The following is a 20,734-nucleotide window of genomic DNA, read 5'->3' as shown; positions in this document are numbered from 1 at the left end:
TGTCAATTTCTGTCTCAGCCCTGAATGGCCTTAGTTGCCCCAGTGCTTGGCATGTACGTCTAAAATTTATCAATCAATCAGTCAACCTTTTGCACAGATATGTTCAGAGTATTCAAGTGTTGGAACATTTCAGTCAAGTATTCCAATTTTGAGATCCGCAATTCTCATTCAGGAAGTTTGCAAAAGTTACTTTTATTTTCTTTCTCAAAAAGTGCAGGTAGTTCTTGTCGATGTTTAGGTACACAACAGAGTACCTTACCTCTTGGCAACCACCTTGCTTCTCTATGCAAAAGTTAGCGCTTGTGTTGCGAATCCATATTTTCACAAAGTAGTCTAAGCATGTGACCTTGTACTGGTCTAGTTTTAATGAAATTTATCATTACTGCAGCTTGGTAAAAAACTTCTTCCAATTTAGTGCCGAGCATTTTTGCCATTAGGACTTCTCTGTGCAAGAAGCAGTGAGTTTTTATAATGTTTGGATTTTGTCGTTTTACAAACGGTATAAGACCTATCATTGATGGAGCTCCATGAGTACAAATCGTGACACATGAGTTCTAGGATAAATTCCATTTCTCATAATAGTTATTCAAAACATGAAAAATGCCTTCACCTTTAGTAGTGGTAGTCAGTTCTTTGCAACAAAGAAATGGATTTACTATTTCATCTTGAATGAAGCATATAAATGCCAATAGTTGCTCTTTGTTGGTTATGTCCATTGATTCATCAGTTTGAATTGCCAAGAATGAATTCTGAAGCTTATGACTGCACAGATTTTCTTCACATCATTAGACATTTCCAAAATACATCTGTGAACAGTATCATTTGATAGTAAAATTTTGCTTACTTCTTTTTCTGCATTATCTCCTAACAAAGTCAAACATCTTTTTGCATGTGGGTAAAATAATGGATTCAGCAATAGTATGAGATGTCGTTTTTGAGGCAGTTATTTCCTATACTTCATAAGAAGCAATTGAGGTTTTTCAGGTAATGTTACTGTACTTTTGATAGCAACTGCTTTCTTTGTTGCTCAAGTAGTCTTTTAAAATAACTTAGATCTTTTCCTTGGGGACTGCGATGTGACGTTTTGAAATGTTTACTTAACCTACTAGGAAGCATCGACTCCATTGACATTCTGCATCCACAAACCAAACACAGTGAAAGAGGCTGACTTTCATACCCAGTCCAAGTGAAACCCTAACTTAATAAGTTTTGTCGTATTTTCGATTAGGCCTAATCTTCTTTTCATGGCTGAATACTTTATTGCGCTTGAATTAGTTTCACCATGAGAATAAAGTTCATCACTTGTGTGCTTCTTGTTTGAAAATGTGTTAATTTTATGGGTAGTCAATTTTTGGTTTTACTGTAATTCACCAAGTTTTACTGAACGAGAGCTTTAAAAAGTATTGTAGCAGCATCTGGCATCCACTGATTGAGTAATTGGCCACAATTGCAGATGCCTTTGTATTTTAAGTACAATAAAAAGAGCAGGTCATTGCCACCAATCATAAACCCATTTTGACCTGTCAGCTTAAGAATATTCCCTTTCTTGGGTGCCCCATTTAACTTAGTTTAGCACTGGTAAAGAAGATTAATTCTTAGTGTTAATTTTAACAATGAGATAAAATCTTGGAACAATGGTTCACAAGAGAGGCTCAAAATGACTGATTTAAATCCCTTGAGAATGGGTAAAGGGAAAGGATTACCCATTCCTTCTTAAGGTTTAGGAACCAGCATCTGGTGTAAAATATCAGACATTCGAGCTATGTGTTTGGTATCTGTATCCTTTCAAAAATACAGATTTGTTTAATACAGGTAAGCTTCAGTTTAGGTTCTTGCATGCATGTTGGAAGTTGATTTTAATGTAAATCAGTTTGCAATTCAGTCGACAGGTATATTTAAGCTACCATATAGTCTAACTCCTTTTACCTACAGCCCACCACGGTTTTATCACCGTGAGTAGATTTTTGTAGAGTAACATAATTATAATTATTGACGATAATGATTGTATTCATTTGTTTTACTAAGGATTTAGCAAATTTACCTCTTTACATTGTTGCGTTCCCTTACTACGAAATATACCAGCGAGTATTGCGTCACTTATATTGTGCTGTAGACTAGACTCTTAGTTTATTGTTTTTAAGAAATGTATTAATAGGATATTATTAATCTACTATTTCATTGTAATCAATGATTTCCCATTTCGTCTTGTAATATCATGGAAACCTTGCATACGTAACCTAACTCTCGCATATGTAAACTTATCCCTTGTTTACATCTAGCCTACATGTGATATTTCATCCTATGCAAAAACATGCAATTTAGCCTTTTCTTTTAGTTTTAACAGGGTATCTTATATATTTAAATTACACAGGAGAATATTTTATCACTAATGATATATTTCATTTAACTAATTAATTTTCCAATTCATGTAGAGTGTTTTGTAACTTGCCCCACGTTTACATCTAAGTTTCACATGCTTTGATGTAAGCCAGTGGTAACTGTGCCCAAAATAAAATGACCATAGAAATTCTGTACAGTATTGGAAAGTACTTTAATATTACTGATCTCTAGTTTGATCTCAGCCATTTTCCATTTTTCATCATAATGTTACAAAACGTTTTACGATGTTTGCTAATCACGTGGAGCACATGTGTGTGATGTTTACAATTTTGCATTACTATATTCTTATTTATTCTGAGAATGGTAATAAACTGGTAGTTTTTGCATGGGAACTGTAATATTTTATTCTTTCTCTTTTATGAATTCATCAAAACTATCGATGAAATTTCTCACTGCCTTTCTTGTTATCTGAACATTATGCAAACTGAATCTTCTTTTGAACCTTTTGAACAATCCAGTACTTGATGAATTCTTGATGAAAGTCATCACCTGCACGTTCCTTACGGGTCTGAAACAGACTTCTAGCCTTTGCCTGAATGGTAATAAGGCTTAGTGATGTTTATTTTTTAATCTGGTCTTCTATCCACATTGATAACCGTTTCATTTCACGGATTGGCCCTTGCCTTTGCTTCATAATTACAGTAAAGTTCATTGAAGCAAGTCTTTAAACAGCTTCACGTATGCATTCTTGATCCTTAAGAATCGTGGACTGTTTAATATGGAATTTCTAGGTCACCTGCTATTATCCTTATTCTTTTTCCTCCATACTGATTAATCACAGTGACTTCAATTCCAAGTTGAGAGAGAGAGAGAGAGAGAGAGAGTATTGTAGATGGACAAAAAATATCAGACTGTTAGTCAATCCTTCCAATCTAGTAAAACATTCTTAAATTGTTTAATTGTATGATCCTATACCATGCTGGATATACTGTACATGTTTGATAGTGTGAGGCCTGCTGTAAGATAAGTCTTTCATTACAAAAAATACTTGGGGCTCACCCTGGAACCGTACAGGGAATACTAGTGTGCCTTGGCACACCAGTTGAGAAACTCCATTTTAGAGTGCATTAAAGGTTTTGACAGAATTCATATTAGAAAAAATGTGTTGGTGCCCTCACCCACCAGTAGCCTGAGCTTAAGGACAGGTCTGCAACAGTTGGGAGAGTTCACTGCCAGTGAAATTGGTTGGTTCTCAGGGCAAAGTTAATCTGTGCCTTCCAACGTCTTCCTCATCATTTGTTGTACTTTTTAAGTGTTGGATGCGATTGCCAAAAGGTTGTTTCAGTAAGCTCAAGCCTTCACAACAAATTTCTAAATCACCGTTGTTTGATTTAAACAATAACAAGGTTGGTGCTCATACAACTACTAGGTAGCTTAGGAGTAGAGTATAATTTCAAGGTTTAGACCTCACTGGTAAGTTGCTGTAATTCTAATGCTAATTGAATCAGTTGTTGAGCCTATCTCTTCTATTTCTATATCTCAGTCTTGTGTTATTTCTATCATTCCCCTTTTTCTTTGGAATTTACTACTTCGACATGTATTGTCTGCCTCTTCAACTGTCAGTGTCCCTTTTCCTTCTGCCACCACTAAATCTGCATTTGACTTAAGCAATTTTTTTAAGGGGCTTCAGTGCTATCTAAACTAGGTACCATTTTAACATTATTGTTTGCTTTCTAATAGTGGTATTTAGTTTGCGAGGCATTTGTGTCAGGTATTTCTGGCACTCTGTCCACCCTCCTAACTACCTTTCTGGTTGCATGCTGCAACTAGTGACTTGATGTCATCATTCGCTAAGCTGCCTCGTAACACCTCAGGGGAGGTGCAAGGATGTGTGCTTCTTTTGGTGACCCTTCCCATGATGCCAGTGGTTTTGTTCTAGGAGTCCAGACTCCTACTCTGGTGGAAGAGGAGATTGATGCAGAGGAGTCACTGTCTGTGTTTAGGTGACTGTTGGAGCAGTGTGCTTCTCTTTGTCCTCATTTGGTAGAGGAGAGGCATTCCTTAAAGATTAGGTCTGTTTTATGTCAAGCATTGCTGTTCAGGTCAAATCCTTCTAAGATGTGTAGGCTCTCTCTTCCTGTTAAGGCATGTTTTGAAGACATATCTTGAATTCTCGTGCACAAGGCCTCTTTTAAGGATATGAGCACTTGCTTTCTTTCTTTATGAGGGTATGTATGGCCACCTCATATGATACTGGTGCCTAACCAGCGCTGAAACTTTCTTCTGTGCAAGACTTGGAATTCTTTGCATCGTTCGATCCGTTGAAGAGATGTGTGCTTGAGACCAGCAAAGTTCTTTTGTTGAATGCTGAGGCAGAAAGTTTGATCTTAAGTCACTATTTAGAGTAAATGAGGTTTACAGTGCTACCCTGCTTTATCACGCTTCACTTTTCTGTGCTTCATATTGTTGCGAATTTTTGTGGAACATATTTTTCACTTTTCCGCGGGAACTTTCACTAATTCTCGAATTTTTTCTATGGACTGTATCTCTAAAATTATCACTAATTTGCTTTTTTTTTATATATATAGAGCAACACTACAGTGAACCCCCCCATATTCGCCTTCTCACAATTCGTGGACTCACTTATTCGCGGATTTCTCTGTGGAATGTATTTACCCATTATTCGCGGAAAATTCGCCGATTCGCGGTATTTTCCACTGAGAAATATTCATTAATTACAGTATATTCATATTTTCACAACTAAATGCACTTTTTTTGATAAAACTATTAAAATACTCAGGTATAAGCATTTTTAGAGGGTTTTTCTTATGTTTAAACTCTCAAAATAGGCAGTTCTAAGTGTTTTTAGAGGGGTTTTAAGTATTCGCGGATTTTAGCTATTAGCGGGTGGGAGGATGTGGTACGCATCCCCGCGAATACGGGGGTTTACTGTATTTATTCACTAATTAGAGGCAGTTCCCGGTTATCAGATCAGCGGGGTTCCGTTCTGACGGCGTGACGATAACCGAAAATCACCGATAACTGAAAATCGGCAATTTTCGGTTATTGGCACCACTATTAGGTATGTATCAGCACCATACTCAATTATTGGCGCTGGTAAGTGGCAATTGGCTAAGAAAATTGCCAATTTTTGCAATTTTCGGCGTTAGACAAGCCCTGTAAAATCGGATCGCCGATAACCGGGGACTGCCTGTACTGTATTTTTTCATTGTGTGTTCCTGACTAAATACAGATTTTTATGATAGAAATTATTTACAGTGTACTTATACTGTACTACTGTACCTGTTGAGCTCATTCCAGGATGGGCATAATAGTGCGCATAATATCTAAAATATTCGCTAATTATTGTAATTTTATTTTCAAGCAGTCTGCTTCTGGCCAGCCATTTAATTGACTTGTCCCTCTTTCTTTTGACTTGAAGCCCTTTCGTGGATTCACTTTAGGATATGGGAAGATTAAGGCTACACATTAGTAGGGAAAATGAAGTTTTCAGCCTTCAGGTTCCAGTAGGAGGCTGCCTGCCTTAGGGATAGAACCTGGCTGGTGGAGTTACTCTGGGAAGGCCACATCATTCTTTTTCTGGTTCCTCCACTGCTGTTGTCATCTCCGATAGTCTTTCCAGCTTATCTTGACCATCGGGAGAAGTTTTCATTATTACAGAAGGAAGTCATTTCTTTGCTGGAGAATGAAGTGATACAACAGGTGCTGGTAATTTCCCCAGGGTTCTAAAACTGACTGTTTATAGTTGCAAAAGCATTTGGAGGTTGGTGCCCAGTTGGACGTGTCAAACCTGAACAAGCTCATTCATCTATCTGTCCTTTTCCTTGAAAACATCCAGCATAGTTCTAGCAGGAGTTCTGTGGAGCAACTGGATGGTTTTGCTAGACATCTAGGATGTGTATTCCATATACCAATACATCCTCAGTCATGCAAGTTCATTCACTTTGTGTGTGCAGGGAAAGTCAGTCTGCTTAGGGCACTTGACTTCAGCTGAAGTACAGCACCGTAAGTATTCATGAGGGTTTTATTCCCCATAGGGGGTTTGTGTCTTCATAGGGGAATCAGGATTCTTTACCAAGACAACTGGCTAGTTACAGTCAACTCTTATGAAGGGGTTCTGGGGGCCCAGTCTTTGGACATTCTTATCTGTCATAAGAGGTCATCTCTGTTCTTCTATCCCCTATCTGGGGTATGAGGATAGACTTGCAGTTTTCAGGCATTTCCTTCGGGGAGATGCTTGGATGACTTCTTGTCTCTTCTTGAAGGATTTCAGTCCATAAAATGACTTCCAGCAAAGCAATAGCTGTCGCTTTGGGGCACATGGCCTCTGTGGAGAAGTTATTAGGTTGGTGAGGCTCAGGATGAGGTCATTATGATTTCACTTAAAAGAGGCTTGGGACAGGAATTCCCTGTCAGACTCATCTCTACTTTTTGTACCATTAAGTCTTTGGGAAACATTAGAATGGTTGGCAGACCATTGAAGACTCCTGTCAGGTTTATCTCTGGAGATCAGGAACTCAGACTTCACCTTATTTCAGATGTGTCAACAAAAATTTGGGGAGTTTTTCTGGGAGATATCGAAATGTTGGGAGTGTGGTCATCAAGAGAAAAAGAGTTGCATACCAACAATCTTGAACTCTGTGAATGGAAGCGAGGAACACAGTGCTTATTCCCCAGTTTATTTAAAGGAAGAACAGTGTGCTTGCATACCTTCCAAGGAGGATGGGTCAGATTCTTCTCAAGTCTGGCATTTGCTGTGGGAAACTGTGGGGTTCATCAAACATAGAATTGTTTCTGATGGCAATAAACAAAAATTATAGGTTACTGCTCTCCCTTTCAGGACCCTCAGGCTTGGGCAGTGAACACTTTTCACCAGGACTGGTCCATCCTAGTTACTTATACCCTTTTCCACCTTTTTTAATAGTAAGAAAGGTAGTAAAAAAATTTTAAGAATCAAGAAAATTCCAAGTTTCTTTTGGCCCCTTGGCTTTTGGCTCAGGTAGCTTGGTGCTGGTAGTTGTGGGTGCATTGGTAGGTGACATCACCCAGGCTTGCTGGCTTGTAGCTCAAATCTTATTTTCTGATGAGAACCAAGGCATTCAAGACACACCTGGTGGAGACTAGGTGAATTAGACAGTCATATGGGTCAGCCAAGCTGTCTTCTGTTTCGAATGCGGGCTTGAAGAAATAACTACCTTTAACAGTCTATAACCAATTTTATTATGAAAATTTACATTTTGCACACTTGGTGGATGTTTGTGGCACTAATCATAAATTTGTTTTTCAGCAAAATACCACTGGTGGGAGTGACGATGACACCTTCAACAAGCCCCGTAGAGGGCGAGGCCGAGGACGAGGCATGGGACGCGTGAGAGGTAAAAATTCATACCTTGTGTTATATTATATTTTGAAAGAAGGAACATTTTAGGACACTGGGATGTGATGTTGAAGTTGATAATTTTCTTTATTAATAGGATCGCAGAACTAGGAAAAATGTTCATTAGTTAGAGTTAGGACCTTTATTTATCATATATAAGGCTCATGGGCAAATGTGTTGTGCCAATTTTTACCAGATCTTCACAACACTCTGTACCTTTAGGTACTTTGAAGATTGTTATTTACCAGTATTCAGATTATTATAAATGATAAGATACGTATATACACTGTATTTTTATGTATATTTTTGTACATGCTGAATGTTTCTGTATAAACATGTAAATGCTGAATGTTTCTGTATAAATTTGTACATGTTGAATGTTTCTGTATAAATTTGCAGATGCTGAATGTTTCTGTATAAATTTGTACACTGAATGTTTTTGTATAATTTAAAACTTACAGTAGTGCTATTGGTAATGCTTATATTAATCACCTAAGTACTACCAAATTATTTAGCTGTCAGTAGCATCAATTTTTGCTTGACATTTCAAAATATTGTTACTGTATATCTGTATAATTCATAGTATTACAACTTATTACAATTGGCATGATAGTCTGAGTTTTATATGCTATTAAAACAAATTTTATTTGTTCATTGCAAACTCATTATTCAAAACTAGCCTTAAGCCAGGCAAATTACCCTCTGGGTGCACCATCTTGATAAATATTCTGAAAGACAAAGACCCTCCACCACATTCTCAGACAACATTCCATTATCCTGCAGTTTCATTAATTGGGATGAATCTTGCCTATTGTTAAAGATAGCTACATCTTTGCCATGGCACATGCAGTTGGCATTCAAGATACAAAGAAGATTGCTTGGCTAACCTGGATGACAGTATAGTTCACCTGTTATCTACCAGGTATGCCTTAATTGTTTTAGTTCTCATCAGAATTCTCTTAGTCGTAGGGCTAGTAGTTGATTGTGGTTCACTAGCTGGTGCTGGCCTGCTTTTTCACATGTTGTGACTGTTTTGTTCACTCAGGTGTTGCAGGAATATTTTCTACATTGATTGTATTCTGTGTAGAACTAGAGGTGGAATGTATTCTATTAGATACAGTTTGTGTTGGTTGTAGGGATGACAAGTAGGTGTGAAGTGTGTAATGAGTTATCGGACAAATTTATAATTCCATTATATAGGTAGAGGAGGGAGTCATCTTTAGGAAGCAATTAATTAGGCATGGATGTTCTTTTTAATTTCCCTTCTACTTCATTGCGTGCTCCTGCATATCTTAATTACCCTCTGTCCCCTCTCTCATATCTCCTCGTATACTGTACTTAGACCTGTTCTGGAAAAGTGGATATTTAAATTAGACAGGATGTTAGTCTTACTCTAGAAACTGTAAAAGGTTGACCCAAATCTGGTTTTGAGTAACCAATCAGCATTCCCCCAATGCTTCTTTGTGTTTTTTTGGGGGGGGTCCCCTTCAAGAAGAACAATGTCAGTGGCCACATCTGTCTAAAGGCTGAGCTTAGGACTACCCTGCGAGAGTTGGAACAATTTGCTGCCAGGAAACTAGGTTGATTCTTGGGGTAAGGTTGTTCTGTGTCACCCAACACCATCTTGCCTGTCCCGATTGTTTAAGCGTTTAGCTTGCTTTCCAAAATATCGTTATGGAAGTGTAGGTGTCATTCCAGTTGTTGATGTTGCTTTTGTCAGTTTTTAATGGTGGTGAGGTTATCTGAACCGTAGCTCCTAATTTTAAGAGAGAATAACAATCATTTTAGAGTTAAGACTTTGGTTTTTTGTTTAATATCTTGAATATTATTAAAGATATATATTGTTTAGTCTGTTGTTGAGTCTGTTTGTTGTGTCAATACCTTAAGTCTCTTCCTGTTCCTTCACCCCTTTTTTTCTCATTGTAATCTGCCTCCACCTGCATTGTTTTAGCTTCTGCTGCTGGTGGCTTTTAGTCTTCCTCTATTTCCTGCGTTTCTATTTTGGTTTTGGCTGCATTATCAAGTGCCTCTTAACTAGTACTGTTCTAGCAGCATTTTGGAAAGTACAGATGTCTCCATATACATGGGGGGATACGTTCCTTAAAACAATGTGTAAATAGAAATCTTGTAAGTAGATCATTATTTCCCCATTAAAATCAGTGGTGGTAAGGGGGGTTAGTTTCAAAGACAAGGGAAATTTTACCCTGTTTTTAGGTTCTGATGAGAGGTATTATTGTTCTGATGAGAGGTATTATTGTGTGAACATCAAGAGTAACACAGAAAATTAAAAACAATGTCCAATCATTATTTTTATTCCCTTTGCTTTCCTTCCAATTTGTACTGCTGGCTCCGGTGATGGCTTTACTTTTCCCCTTATGTACTGCAGTACCTCAAACTTACGCTAGGTTAGGTTCCAGAACCGCGAGGATTTAAAGTTACTGTAATTTGATTTAAAGGTTAGCTTAAGGCAGTGATTCTCAAACGGGGTGCCACAGACAGTGCCTAGGGGTGCCACAAGATTGACATGAATTTTGTCTTGGCTAGATCATTTCAATGAACATTTGTAGAAAAAAAAGTTTGCAGAAGTCTTCATATAATTATTATCAGTGTGTCTACTCTAGTTATGTTTATCTAATTCTTCTGATATGCTCTTTGTTTGCACAGTATATTTCTGCATGTACGGTGTGCTGATTTTGGTTTGAGTATGGGTCATAATTTTATTCATTAAATAAGAAGTTAATTTATGAGATATGGTGGGTTGGTGAAGAAGGGGCGCCATGGTAATGATTACATTAGTTAGGGTGCCATCACGAAAAAAAGATTGAGAACCTCTGGCTTAAGGGATGCACTGACTGCCAAATTTGGGGAAATTGTCAAATTTTAGTTATTAACAGTTTTCAACAGTTTTATCTCTAAATCAACATATCCTGAAGCGATAATGCTAAAAAGAAAAATATTTTTTTAGATTGGTTTATTGACAATGTTCATCGCTTGTATGACACTGTGAACCACAAATTGTAAAAAAATTACTTGTAGAAAATATCTGTATGAATAATTCAGGATAGGGTCAAGTAAGTTATACAGTGAAACCCCCGTATTTGCGGGGGATGCTAGGTAAAATCTGCGAATACTTAAAACCTCTCTAAAAACACTTAGAACTGCCCATTTTGATAGTTTAAACACAAGAAAAACCCTCTAAAAATGCTTACACCTGAGTATTTTAATAGTTTTATCACAAAAAGTGCATTTATTCATGAAAATTATATGAAAATACAGTGATTAGTGAATATTTCTAAGTGAAAAATACCTCGAATAGGCGAATTTTCTGCGAATAATGGGTAGATATGTTCCACAGAGAAACCTGCGAATCGTGAGAACGCGAATGCGGGGGTTTTACTGTACTGTACATTGTTCTGGAATGTTATGTGCGTAAATAAACTTATCTTGAAATGTTACTGCTAAAAAAAAAAATTGTTTAGATTGGTTCATGGACAATTTTGTTCATTACTTGTAAGGCACTGTGAACAACAGATTGTAAAAAAAAGCATGTAAAAGTGTAAAAAAAAATTTATTCAAAAATAATTGTCACCCACTAACACATCCTATTCTCTTTAGCGGAAATGGCATAGAGAAAACGGGTTATAGCAATATGGGGATAACTTGATCAAGAATTCCTGATTGTTTCAAGATTCTTGAATGTCCAAAAATATTTTTCTTTTACTGCTTCCTGAAAACTTTTTTTTTTTTTTTTTTTTTTTTTTTTTTTTCTCTCTAAAACTAGTGCTTACATCTCCAAGAAGACTACAACAAAACTTGTGTTTATTCAGTATAAGTTATAGAGTAAGAGGTAAAAATTTGAAGCAAATGAAGTGAAGATGTGAAGTAAGTGGTTGTTAATTTTAAGAAATAGTGATGAATTCTTAGACAAGTCACAGTGTTGGTAAGCCTGATTTAATGTATGAAGATTCACATTTAACCTATGAACTATTGCTTCTAGGCCTATTTATTAGTTAAAAGCTAACTCAGGAAATATGCATTATCAGTGGTATAGACCAAAACCGAGACGGGCATAGATAGCCTAGCTAAGTGTAATCTACTGTAAATACACCTCGCACTATACACTATGTATATGATGAAATCATGATTTAGACAAAATTTTAATGGCAAAATGATAATGATACACGAGATCAGAAGATGCACGAGTATATATGAAAATTAATGTTTTTTTGTAGCCTATATATTTTTGAAATTCACTGAATGTTTTTCTTGGAAATAAACTCTTGCTTGTGCATTTGCGGAGCAAACTTCAGTTCCAAAATCCCTAAAAATCCAGAAATTGAAATTTGGGGCACCGCTCTCATAGCTGCGTAAGAACTACAGTAAACCACCCTGTATGTGTACTACAGCCCCTTGCAAATAGTTAACACCCCCTCTAAAAATGCTTATAACTGCCTATCTTATGCAGCTTTCTCTGTATGGCTGCTCTTACTTAGTCGTGTACCAGAGGGCCTTACCCCCGTGGGGGATCCAACTTTTGGTGGCAGTACAATCCAAGAAGGATATCAGATCAAGTTTGAGTGTTTTGGGCTTTATGTATGAAATCTTTAGTTTAGATGGCAGAGCAGATTCTTGTTTAGCTACTGTAACCCACCATCCTTTCAATGTGGGAATCAGCCACCTTTAGTAATAGGTAAGATTCATCCCAAAAATGTAAATTTCCATAATTATATGAATACCTACCTACTGTTAAAGTAGAACCCGCTAAGCCTCCTCACAACTTAATGGGCTGTCAAGAAGAATTCTGACGAGAACTAAAACATTCAAAACATACCTGATGGAAAACAGGTGAGCTAGACAGTCATCCAGGCCAGCCAAGCAATATTTTTGTTTTTTAATGCCAACAAAATCTGGTGGCACAAAGATGTACAGCCTGTAAGTATCAAACAGCAAATTTTATGAAAATTTATACTATCTGGTTACTTACCTACTGTTAAAGTACAACACACCCACCATCCCCACATCTGAGTGAGTTGTCAAGAAGAATTCTGACAAGGACTAAAATATCTGAGACCCACCTGGTGGAGAACAGGTGAACTAGAGTATCCTTCTGGGCAGCAAAGTGTTCTTTATTGAATGCTGACAGCATCTGACTGGCATGAAGGTGTAAACTATCTTTAACAGTAGGTAAGTATCCAGATAATTTTTTCATGAAAATTTATATTTTCCAAGACTTTCCAGTTTCAAAACAGAGTTCCATAGGGAAGTTTTCCTAGCTCTTTCTTTACATTGCCAGCAAATGGCATTAGTAGTACACTACCAGTTAGAAGTAAAAGTAATATTTGTTTTGATGATCTGCATCCTCAACTTACGGCGATTCAATCTTACGGTGCTTTTTCAGTGCCTTAACAGCGTTTTACAGCGCTGTTAACGGCTCTTACAGCGCTGTTAATGGCTCTTACAGCGCTGTTAACGGCCCTTACAGCGCTGTGACTTGCTGTAACATCAAGTTATGACGCCATAAGCACCATTAAAGTGCCGATAACAGAGAAAAATTGACTTACAGCATGGGAACTGATCCCCTGCTGTGAGTTGAGGACGTACTATAGAGCATCAAACGTAAGTTGTGCCAAATGTCTGATCAATTACGCTATTGTAAAACTAGACAAAAAGGCCTTGTCAGTAGGTTTCCAGTTCTCCATAGAAAGAATGCAGCAGTTGTTTGATGAAACTTTAGGTTGGAAATAAATTAAGAGGGTAACGAGGGAATCAGAATATCCACTGGGCTTTTAAATCTTCCCCAAACTCCTTTGTCCAAGTTGAAAATTGTGAACCACCTCTAAATTCATGACTGTAACAATGTATAGTAAAAAAAATATAAGCAAGTGATTCACCAGGAAAAAACCTTTTGATCAAAGATATTTATAAAAAAGATTTACACATTTCCCATTAGAGTCAACAGTGGTAAGATTTCTTCATCAGACTATGCATGATTCACAAACTTGTGTAGATTTTAAATATTTATAAAAAACTAGACAAATACCCCAGAATATGATACAGAACATGCAGTATAAAAGTTCATACTATGCAACATACATTGAAGGGTTCAGATCTTATCATTTGTAGAATTTGCAACCATATTACTCAGCAAATCTTACCAATTTTCCTTGCATGACAATGCTCCTGTTTTGGTACCAGAATTCAGTACAGTAGGATCTCCTATTAAAATTTATTAAAGATTAGCCATCATAGAAATTAGTAATTTTCACTGAATAGAAGTGCTCTAAAAGCCTTTTAGAAATGTAAATCCAAAAAATTTCATACTTTTTTTTTCTGTTGCTTGCTTTTTGATGATGTTGTGTTTTGATATAATAAGGTGTGCAAACCCCTCAGTCACCAAAGCCACCTTTTGATAGGAAACTGCAAGCCCTTCAGCACTGCCCACTGGAAAGACAGGCCCTGTAAATGGTTCCTCTCCTCTATGGTGGCAGATCCTCGTTTATTGTGTATGTCGTGTCGTTGGCATAACTAATCAATCAAGCCCTTGTGCAGAGTGCCAGGTCTGGCCTTCTGAGCAGTGGGTGAAGCATGCCGGGATGAAGAAGAGAGAGAAGAAAGTTTCTCCGGTGTCATCGGAGTGCAATACTGTGCTTGGTGACACCGAAGTTTCTCTGGTTCATTCTTGCCCCCAGCCAAACTTTCACCTGCTGTTACCATTCCTAAGGGAGCAGTTTTCCCTTTGCAGACTCCTACTGCTACATCAGTACAGAGCTGCCCAGGGGAAGAGGGGGAGGAACGACCAGCTCAGTTTTTCTGGCAGTTTGGCATCGTTTGTATGAGGGAAGTCATTGTCTTGTCTCCATTGTCTAGTGCTGTTGCTGCCTTTTCTCCTTCTTCCAAAGCTAGTGAGCAGAGGAAGATGAAGGTTGCCTCACCTGACTACCGGAAGTAATGTAGAGCTTCCAGTGGCCAGCTTTCTCCCACAGAAGGGCTACCGAGTTTCTCACTAGTGGTGCTGTGATTACTTCCATTCCCGCTGCCGAGTGTGCAGGAGCAATTGCTGCCTGGTAGCTCGCCTATCCAGGCCAGTAAGGGTCCCCGGTCTACAGACCCAGTTCCTGGCTGCCAGCACAGCCCAGAGAAAGGTGAACAGAGAGCGTGCAGGTGTTCTCTCATCCCTTTCCTACTCTTCAAAGTGAGTGGCACAGGGGTCCCAGGATGGTGGTCTGGCCTGACTGGCTTGGTCACATCGGCAAGGCAAGAAGAGGTCCTCTGCTCAGTCTTCTTCTCCTGTAGAAGCTCCAGCTTCTAACAAGGCTGGAGCATGTGGCGGGGGTGTGTGTTTAGAAACCCATAACACACACACACATTCACGTGAGGGCCGCCACTCTCCTCGCCCTGTGCAGACATCGTCACAGCAGGTTGACGACTGCCCACGGCCTCACTCACCTGCTGGGACTTCAGTCATCAAGAGGCTGGTCAAGGGTGCACGCGACCCTTCACTTGTCCCCTCCACCTTCTGGGGGTTTCTGGGAGCCAGGAGCTGGATGGGTCTAGGGCTTGGTACCAGGACCATTCTCAGTCCCATCCCAGCCTGTCCATGGAAGTGTTCGTTCCTGAGTCGGTCCTCGGACCAGACAGGAAGTACATTCGAGTGGTTGAGGGATCGCCGGGGGCGTCTAGCATGCACCCCTCTCCTGCGGATGGAGCGACTCAGGAAGACCAGGACCTAGAAGGACCAAAGGGTCCTACGTCCCAGGATTCAGACACCCCAAGTCTTTTTGGAAACCCCAGAAGGAACCCAGTTTCTTGATGGGCTTGCCATGTTCAAAGCTTGCTGATTGGGGTCTTGGACCAAGTGAATTCTCTGGTTTCTGGCCAGGAGAATTCTCTTCAGTCTAGCTGCTCTAGCAAGATGCTTCCTCTGCCTCTAGCTTACCAGAGGAAATACTACATTCCCCTGGAGAGGCCACTGCTGACCAAACAGGTTGACCTGGACCTGATTTGTCTGTCCTGGTCTGTTACTGGAGCGACTCCATGCGGAGGAAGTCTCCCTCTTGCAAGCGGATAGATCTCTAGTAATTGTTGCTGATCAAGATTGTGTTCTCTTCATTGTGTTCCTGGACGACTGAAGAAGGCTGCATTTAGGAGACTGATGTTGTCAGGAGGTGGGACCGTCACCTACCTATCCCACCAGATGGCAGAACTGTGGGCAAACCTAGTCCTGAAGAGGAGAGGTGCTGCATTGTCAGAAATCTTTAGGTTCTTCTAGTCTGAGTCAGCACTGGCAATCTGGAACGGACTAGTAATGGGTTCCACCTCCCATTTTGATAGAGGAGAGATGGAGACCGTGGTAGACAGGTTATGCATCGGGAACGACAACAACCTTGCTCACCAGGCAGTGACCAAGATGTCTGGGTCTTTGCATGGCATTGCAGCCTAACCTTCAGGTCAGGCCCTTCCTCATCAGGTCAGAGGAAGTCCCAGACTTCCTCGGACCTTCAAAGAGGTACCCAGACAACTTCTGCTGTGATAGCAAAGGGTGCGCAGAAGCATCCCTTGCAGACCCTTCCCTTGCTTGGAAAGGGGCAAGAATAAGAAGAAGGGTGGAGGACATTAGGGGTGGTGTTCCTCCCCACTTGCTGCCGATGGTGGGGGTGGATGCCTGTTGGGCCATTGGGCAACAAGGCAGGGATATGGAGCAGAGACCTTGGTGGCAGATGTCCCTCAGGTAGGGTATCTACTATCCTTAGCGTCTCCGCTACCCCTCACCCTCAATCCCTTCCAGACTTATGTTCCCAGTTTACAGAAGGACCTCACCCTTTGGGAAGAGGTGAATGCGATGCTCAAGAGAGGCGCTGTGGAAGTCATGAAGGATCGATATCCATGGTTTTACTGTTGTCTCCTCCTAGTAGAGAAGGTGACAGGTGGCAGGAGACAGGTCATCGACCTCGTTCCCCTGAACTGGTTCATTTTCCAGACCCAGTTCAAGATAGAAACGGTGTGTACAGTACTCTATTCCATCAGAGAGGGCGACTTCGTGTTTTTGATGGACTTGAAGGATGTGTATTTTCAAATACCCATCCATTGGTCCTCACGCAAGTACCTTCATTTTACCCTCCAGCAGATGGTGTTCCAGTACAGGAAACTTTGTTTTGGGCTCTCAGCTGCTCCACAAGTGTTCAGTCACATGTTCACACAGATCTCAGCTTGGGCCCATTCGCACATGTTACATCTATTGAGGTACCTGGGCGACTGGCTGGCCCTGATGAGCTTATAGCCACAGTTAATCAGGACAGAGATCGTCTTCTCTAGTTTTGGAGCGATGATCAACTTTGAGAAGTCAGATCTCATGCCCAAGCAGAGGGTAAAGTATCTGGGCATGCTGATAGATACTGTAGCAGCATGTGTCTTCCTTTCAGATTACACATCAGCAGGTTCAGAGAGGCAGTGACAGATTGTTCCTGCCTCGACAAGAACCACCTGTTGGTGTAAAATGCCAACATCATACCCATACCTCCCCACCAACTTGTCAGGACCAATTAACATGTACTAAATATGCCCAAGAAAAACAACTGACACCCTTTAAACTGAAAAATGGAGTGTAAACCGTAACTACCTTTTTTCCCATATATGTAACATGATATGCATACACTATATACTTACAGTCAACCCCCGGTATTCATGGGGTATAGGGACCACAAACACCCGCAAATAGCTAAAATCCTCAAATACTTGACATCCCCCTCTAAAAATGCTTATAACTGTCTACTTAGATAGTTCAGGAAACAGACCTCTCTCTAAAAAAAATTTATAACGGCTTATTTTAATAGTTCACACACCAAATGTATACTTTAAACTATCACCTTACGCAGAATATACCTTAAACTATCATCTAAAACACTTTAATGTCATTTTTAAGTTATCTTACAGCATTCCCCCTAAAAATGTATGGCTTGCAGCAGTGTGAAAACATTCAAGTTACCCCTTTTTTCAGGTATATCCATTTTCTCTCATACAGTATTGAACAGTCCTGTTTTCTTTGTACAGTACATGAAGAAACACTGGGAAATTAAGTACTGTATACAATACCTTAATATGTAATATGCACTAAAAAAAGAATACAATATATTGGTTTGCTGTGTTTACATTAATATTAATGTTTGAAAATTAGTAAATAACTTTTTATTTAAAAAAATGTGATTAGTCACAAAAACATGAAAATACAGTAATTATTGAATATATCTTGATGAAAAAATCTGCAAATTACCAAATTTTTTGCAAATAATTCAGTGATAAGTTCCACAAAAATCCGCGAATAGGTGACCAGCCTTGATCCTCCCGATGATTTACAGCTTTATTTTTATTTGAAGGGTCTGCACCTTCCTAGTCCACTTAAGAGTGTGGTTTGGGATTTACTGAAAATACACAGCACCTGATGCTGCAGGCACTGCAACAAAAGCAATGTGTTAAGGGGAAATCATCACCCCACAATCACAACAACTGTTCAAAGCATGAATACAGAGAACTGACACATACTAGGACAAAAGAGAGAAGAGCACTTTGCTACAAAGTGTATTGATGCTGTTTGAGTGTGACCAGTTAGAGAAGGAACTTTGTTATCATGAAGCATACTTAGCCATTCAAAAGCAAAAAAACACCATGAATGTACTATTTGTGTTTCTGCCAAGAGCATGAAAGTTTAGGAGAAACACAAGTGTTTGCCTACCCACCCATTTACCATGCACTGTTGTGCTGATGACATTATATGTCTCAGGCAGTTAAAAGTGACGTGTCCAGTGATGTAGTGCCTTCAAGCCATTAGCAGTTGTGAAAGCTCTCCAGAAGTCAAATTCCTGTGTACCCCTCCCAACATGTGCCCCTAGCCTCCTCCCCTAAACTCTTTCCCCTGTCTACCACCCCTACAATAACCCGTTTTCAGCCTGCTTTCCTGTAAGCTCTGTTATCACCCCTTCTTTCTGCTCGCCAACTATTTGAGCACGGTTTTAAAAAATTTGATTGAATTTCTGTATGCTTTAAATATACAGACCACAAAAATCTTTTGAACACTCACTTGATTGATATAAATAAAAATCAGAATACAGTAATCCTTCTATTATCCGGATTAATAGAGCTAAGAGCCCGTTGGGTATGGCAAAATCTGGGTAAGGGCAAGTAAAAACTTAAGGGTGTTCAAGGGTAACTACATACCCTTCTTCACCTAATCTTGTAGATACCACGTAAGTGTAAGCGCTCAGTATGCTAGTAAACAACACCTGTCACACTTTAAACAGAAAACTTTATGTCGAAGGCAACTATCTACCCTTTTTTTGCCATAAGCAGTATTTAAGATTTAAGATAAAGGTAATGGTAATGAAACTGGTATTTTATTTCCTAATATGTGTAAGAAAACTATCTGTTATTATCATGTTATATCATCATCCTAACATGTATAAGAAAACCATCATCTGCCACTTGCAGTGACTAATGTTTACATTCTCAGAATCAGCTGATTGAGCCTACTAGCAAAAGAATTAGATGAATCATTATTTAGTTGCTAAAAGAAACTAATGTATTACTGGAATTATTTTTATTTTTGTACACTCGGCAAGAAAAGTGAAGATACGGTTTTCTTTAGATTTCGTTCATCGAATTTTAATTTTGTTCTTACAGAAAACACATAATCTCGGTAAATTTACTCTAGAATATGAAAATACAATGCAAATTATATCATATATGTTAAATCTGCAAAACAAAAAGGTTCAGATACTTAAAAACACCATGCATGTCCGAAGTAATCAGAATTTCTCAGATTACTTCATTCATAGAGATCTAAAAGATAGTGTGTGGATATCTCGGTGTAGTACCGTGTATCAGAACAGCAATATTTACTCGTTTTCCGTTATGAACGGGCTTATTATTGCATCATCATACGAGGTAATGATAATTTCTTTAATTTTTACAGATTCCTATTTGTATTTCACGGTGTTAAAGGTCAGCTGGAATTAATGGCAGTAAATGTTGTGACAGCTAGGGCAGGTTGACCCAATCTATTTAAATCCGCAAGAGCGTTCTCTATGATGTGCGGAGTACCGCGATAACTTTGGCGGGAAAAGACAAGTAACTGGATGTTTCTTAACGTTGCCATAGTCTCTCTCTCTCTCTCTCTCTCTCTCTCTCTCTCTCTCTCTCTCTCTCTCTCTCTCTCTCTCTCTCTCTCTCTCTCTCTCTCTCTCTCTCTCTCTCTCTCTCTCTCCATTGCTAAAACATACTGTACAAATATAGTATCGCTCAATCTCTAAAATAAAAAAATAATGAAATGAGTAGCTCTACATGTAGGCCTAGGCTTACACACAGCACAGCTCTCTCTCTCTCTCTCTCTCTCTCTCTCTCTCTCTCTCTCTCTCTCTCTCTCTCTCTCTCTCTCTCTCTCTCTCTCTCTCTCTCTCTCTCTCTCTCTCTCTCTCTCTCTCTCTCTCTCCATAACATTGCATTCATTCCTTTATTGTTCCCCAAGTTTTTCGTTGGACATAGCTCAAATTTAACTCTTGATTTCATTATGGAAGATCGCGTTTCTGATTATGCAAGCATTCCGTTCATTGTGGTGTCATAAATTCATATGTGCAAGGTTACTTCGTAGGTTATGTGAAAAAATGTTTATTTTGCTCAGAACTGTCGCTGCAAATTACAACTTCAACGAATACTGTAAAGCTTACTACTGCATTTTAGTATCAATGATTTCAGAACTGTAGAATATGATTGAAAGTTATAGTAGGTCAAGCAAAAAACAAACACAATAAGACTGAAGCTCCTCCCCTTTCTAAAGTTGCCAGATGTCTCATTATTTAGCAATATATGTCCGAAGATTTAAAAAAACTGTATCCTCACTTTTCTTGCCGAGTGTACATAAATGTAAAACGGGTATAGTATACAAAGGTAAACTAGCATACAGTACTGTATGTTAAAGTAAAATCCCCCAAAATCGCAAAACAGGTGTTT

General features: G+C 39.0%; 1 protein-coding gene across 9 annotated transcripts in view; it reads left to right on the top strand.

Moving 5' to 3' along the window:
- LOC136841729 (glutamine and serine-rich protein 1-like) overlaps window positions 1-20,734 on the top strand; it is a 132,013-nt gene that overhangs the window by 27,224 nt on the left and 84,055 nt on the right. For all 9 annotated transcript variants that reach the window (XM_067108979.1, XM_067108972.1, XM_067108978.1 and 6 more), the window contains one exon: window positions 7,649-7,736. In XM_067108979.1, coding sequence (XP_066965080.1) covers window positions 7,649-7,736 — 88 coding nt within the window. The remainder of the gene's footprint in view (window positions 1-7,648; window positions 7,737-20,734) is intronic.

This window comes from Macrobrachium rosenbergii, chromosome 9 (assembly GCF_040412425.1).
Source record: "Macrobrachium rosenbergii isolate ZJJX-2024 chromosome 9, ASM4041242v1, whole genome shotgun sequence".
NCBI classification, from domain to species: Eukaryota; Metazoa; Arthropoda; class Malacostraca; order Decapoda; family Palaemonidae; genus Macrobrachium; species Macrobrachium rosenbergii.
The sequence above is the reverse complement of the archived record's forward strand: the minus strand, read 5'-3'. Positions and strand labels throughout refer to the sequence as shown.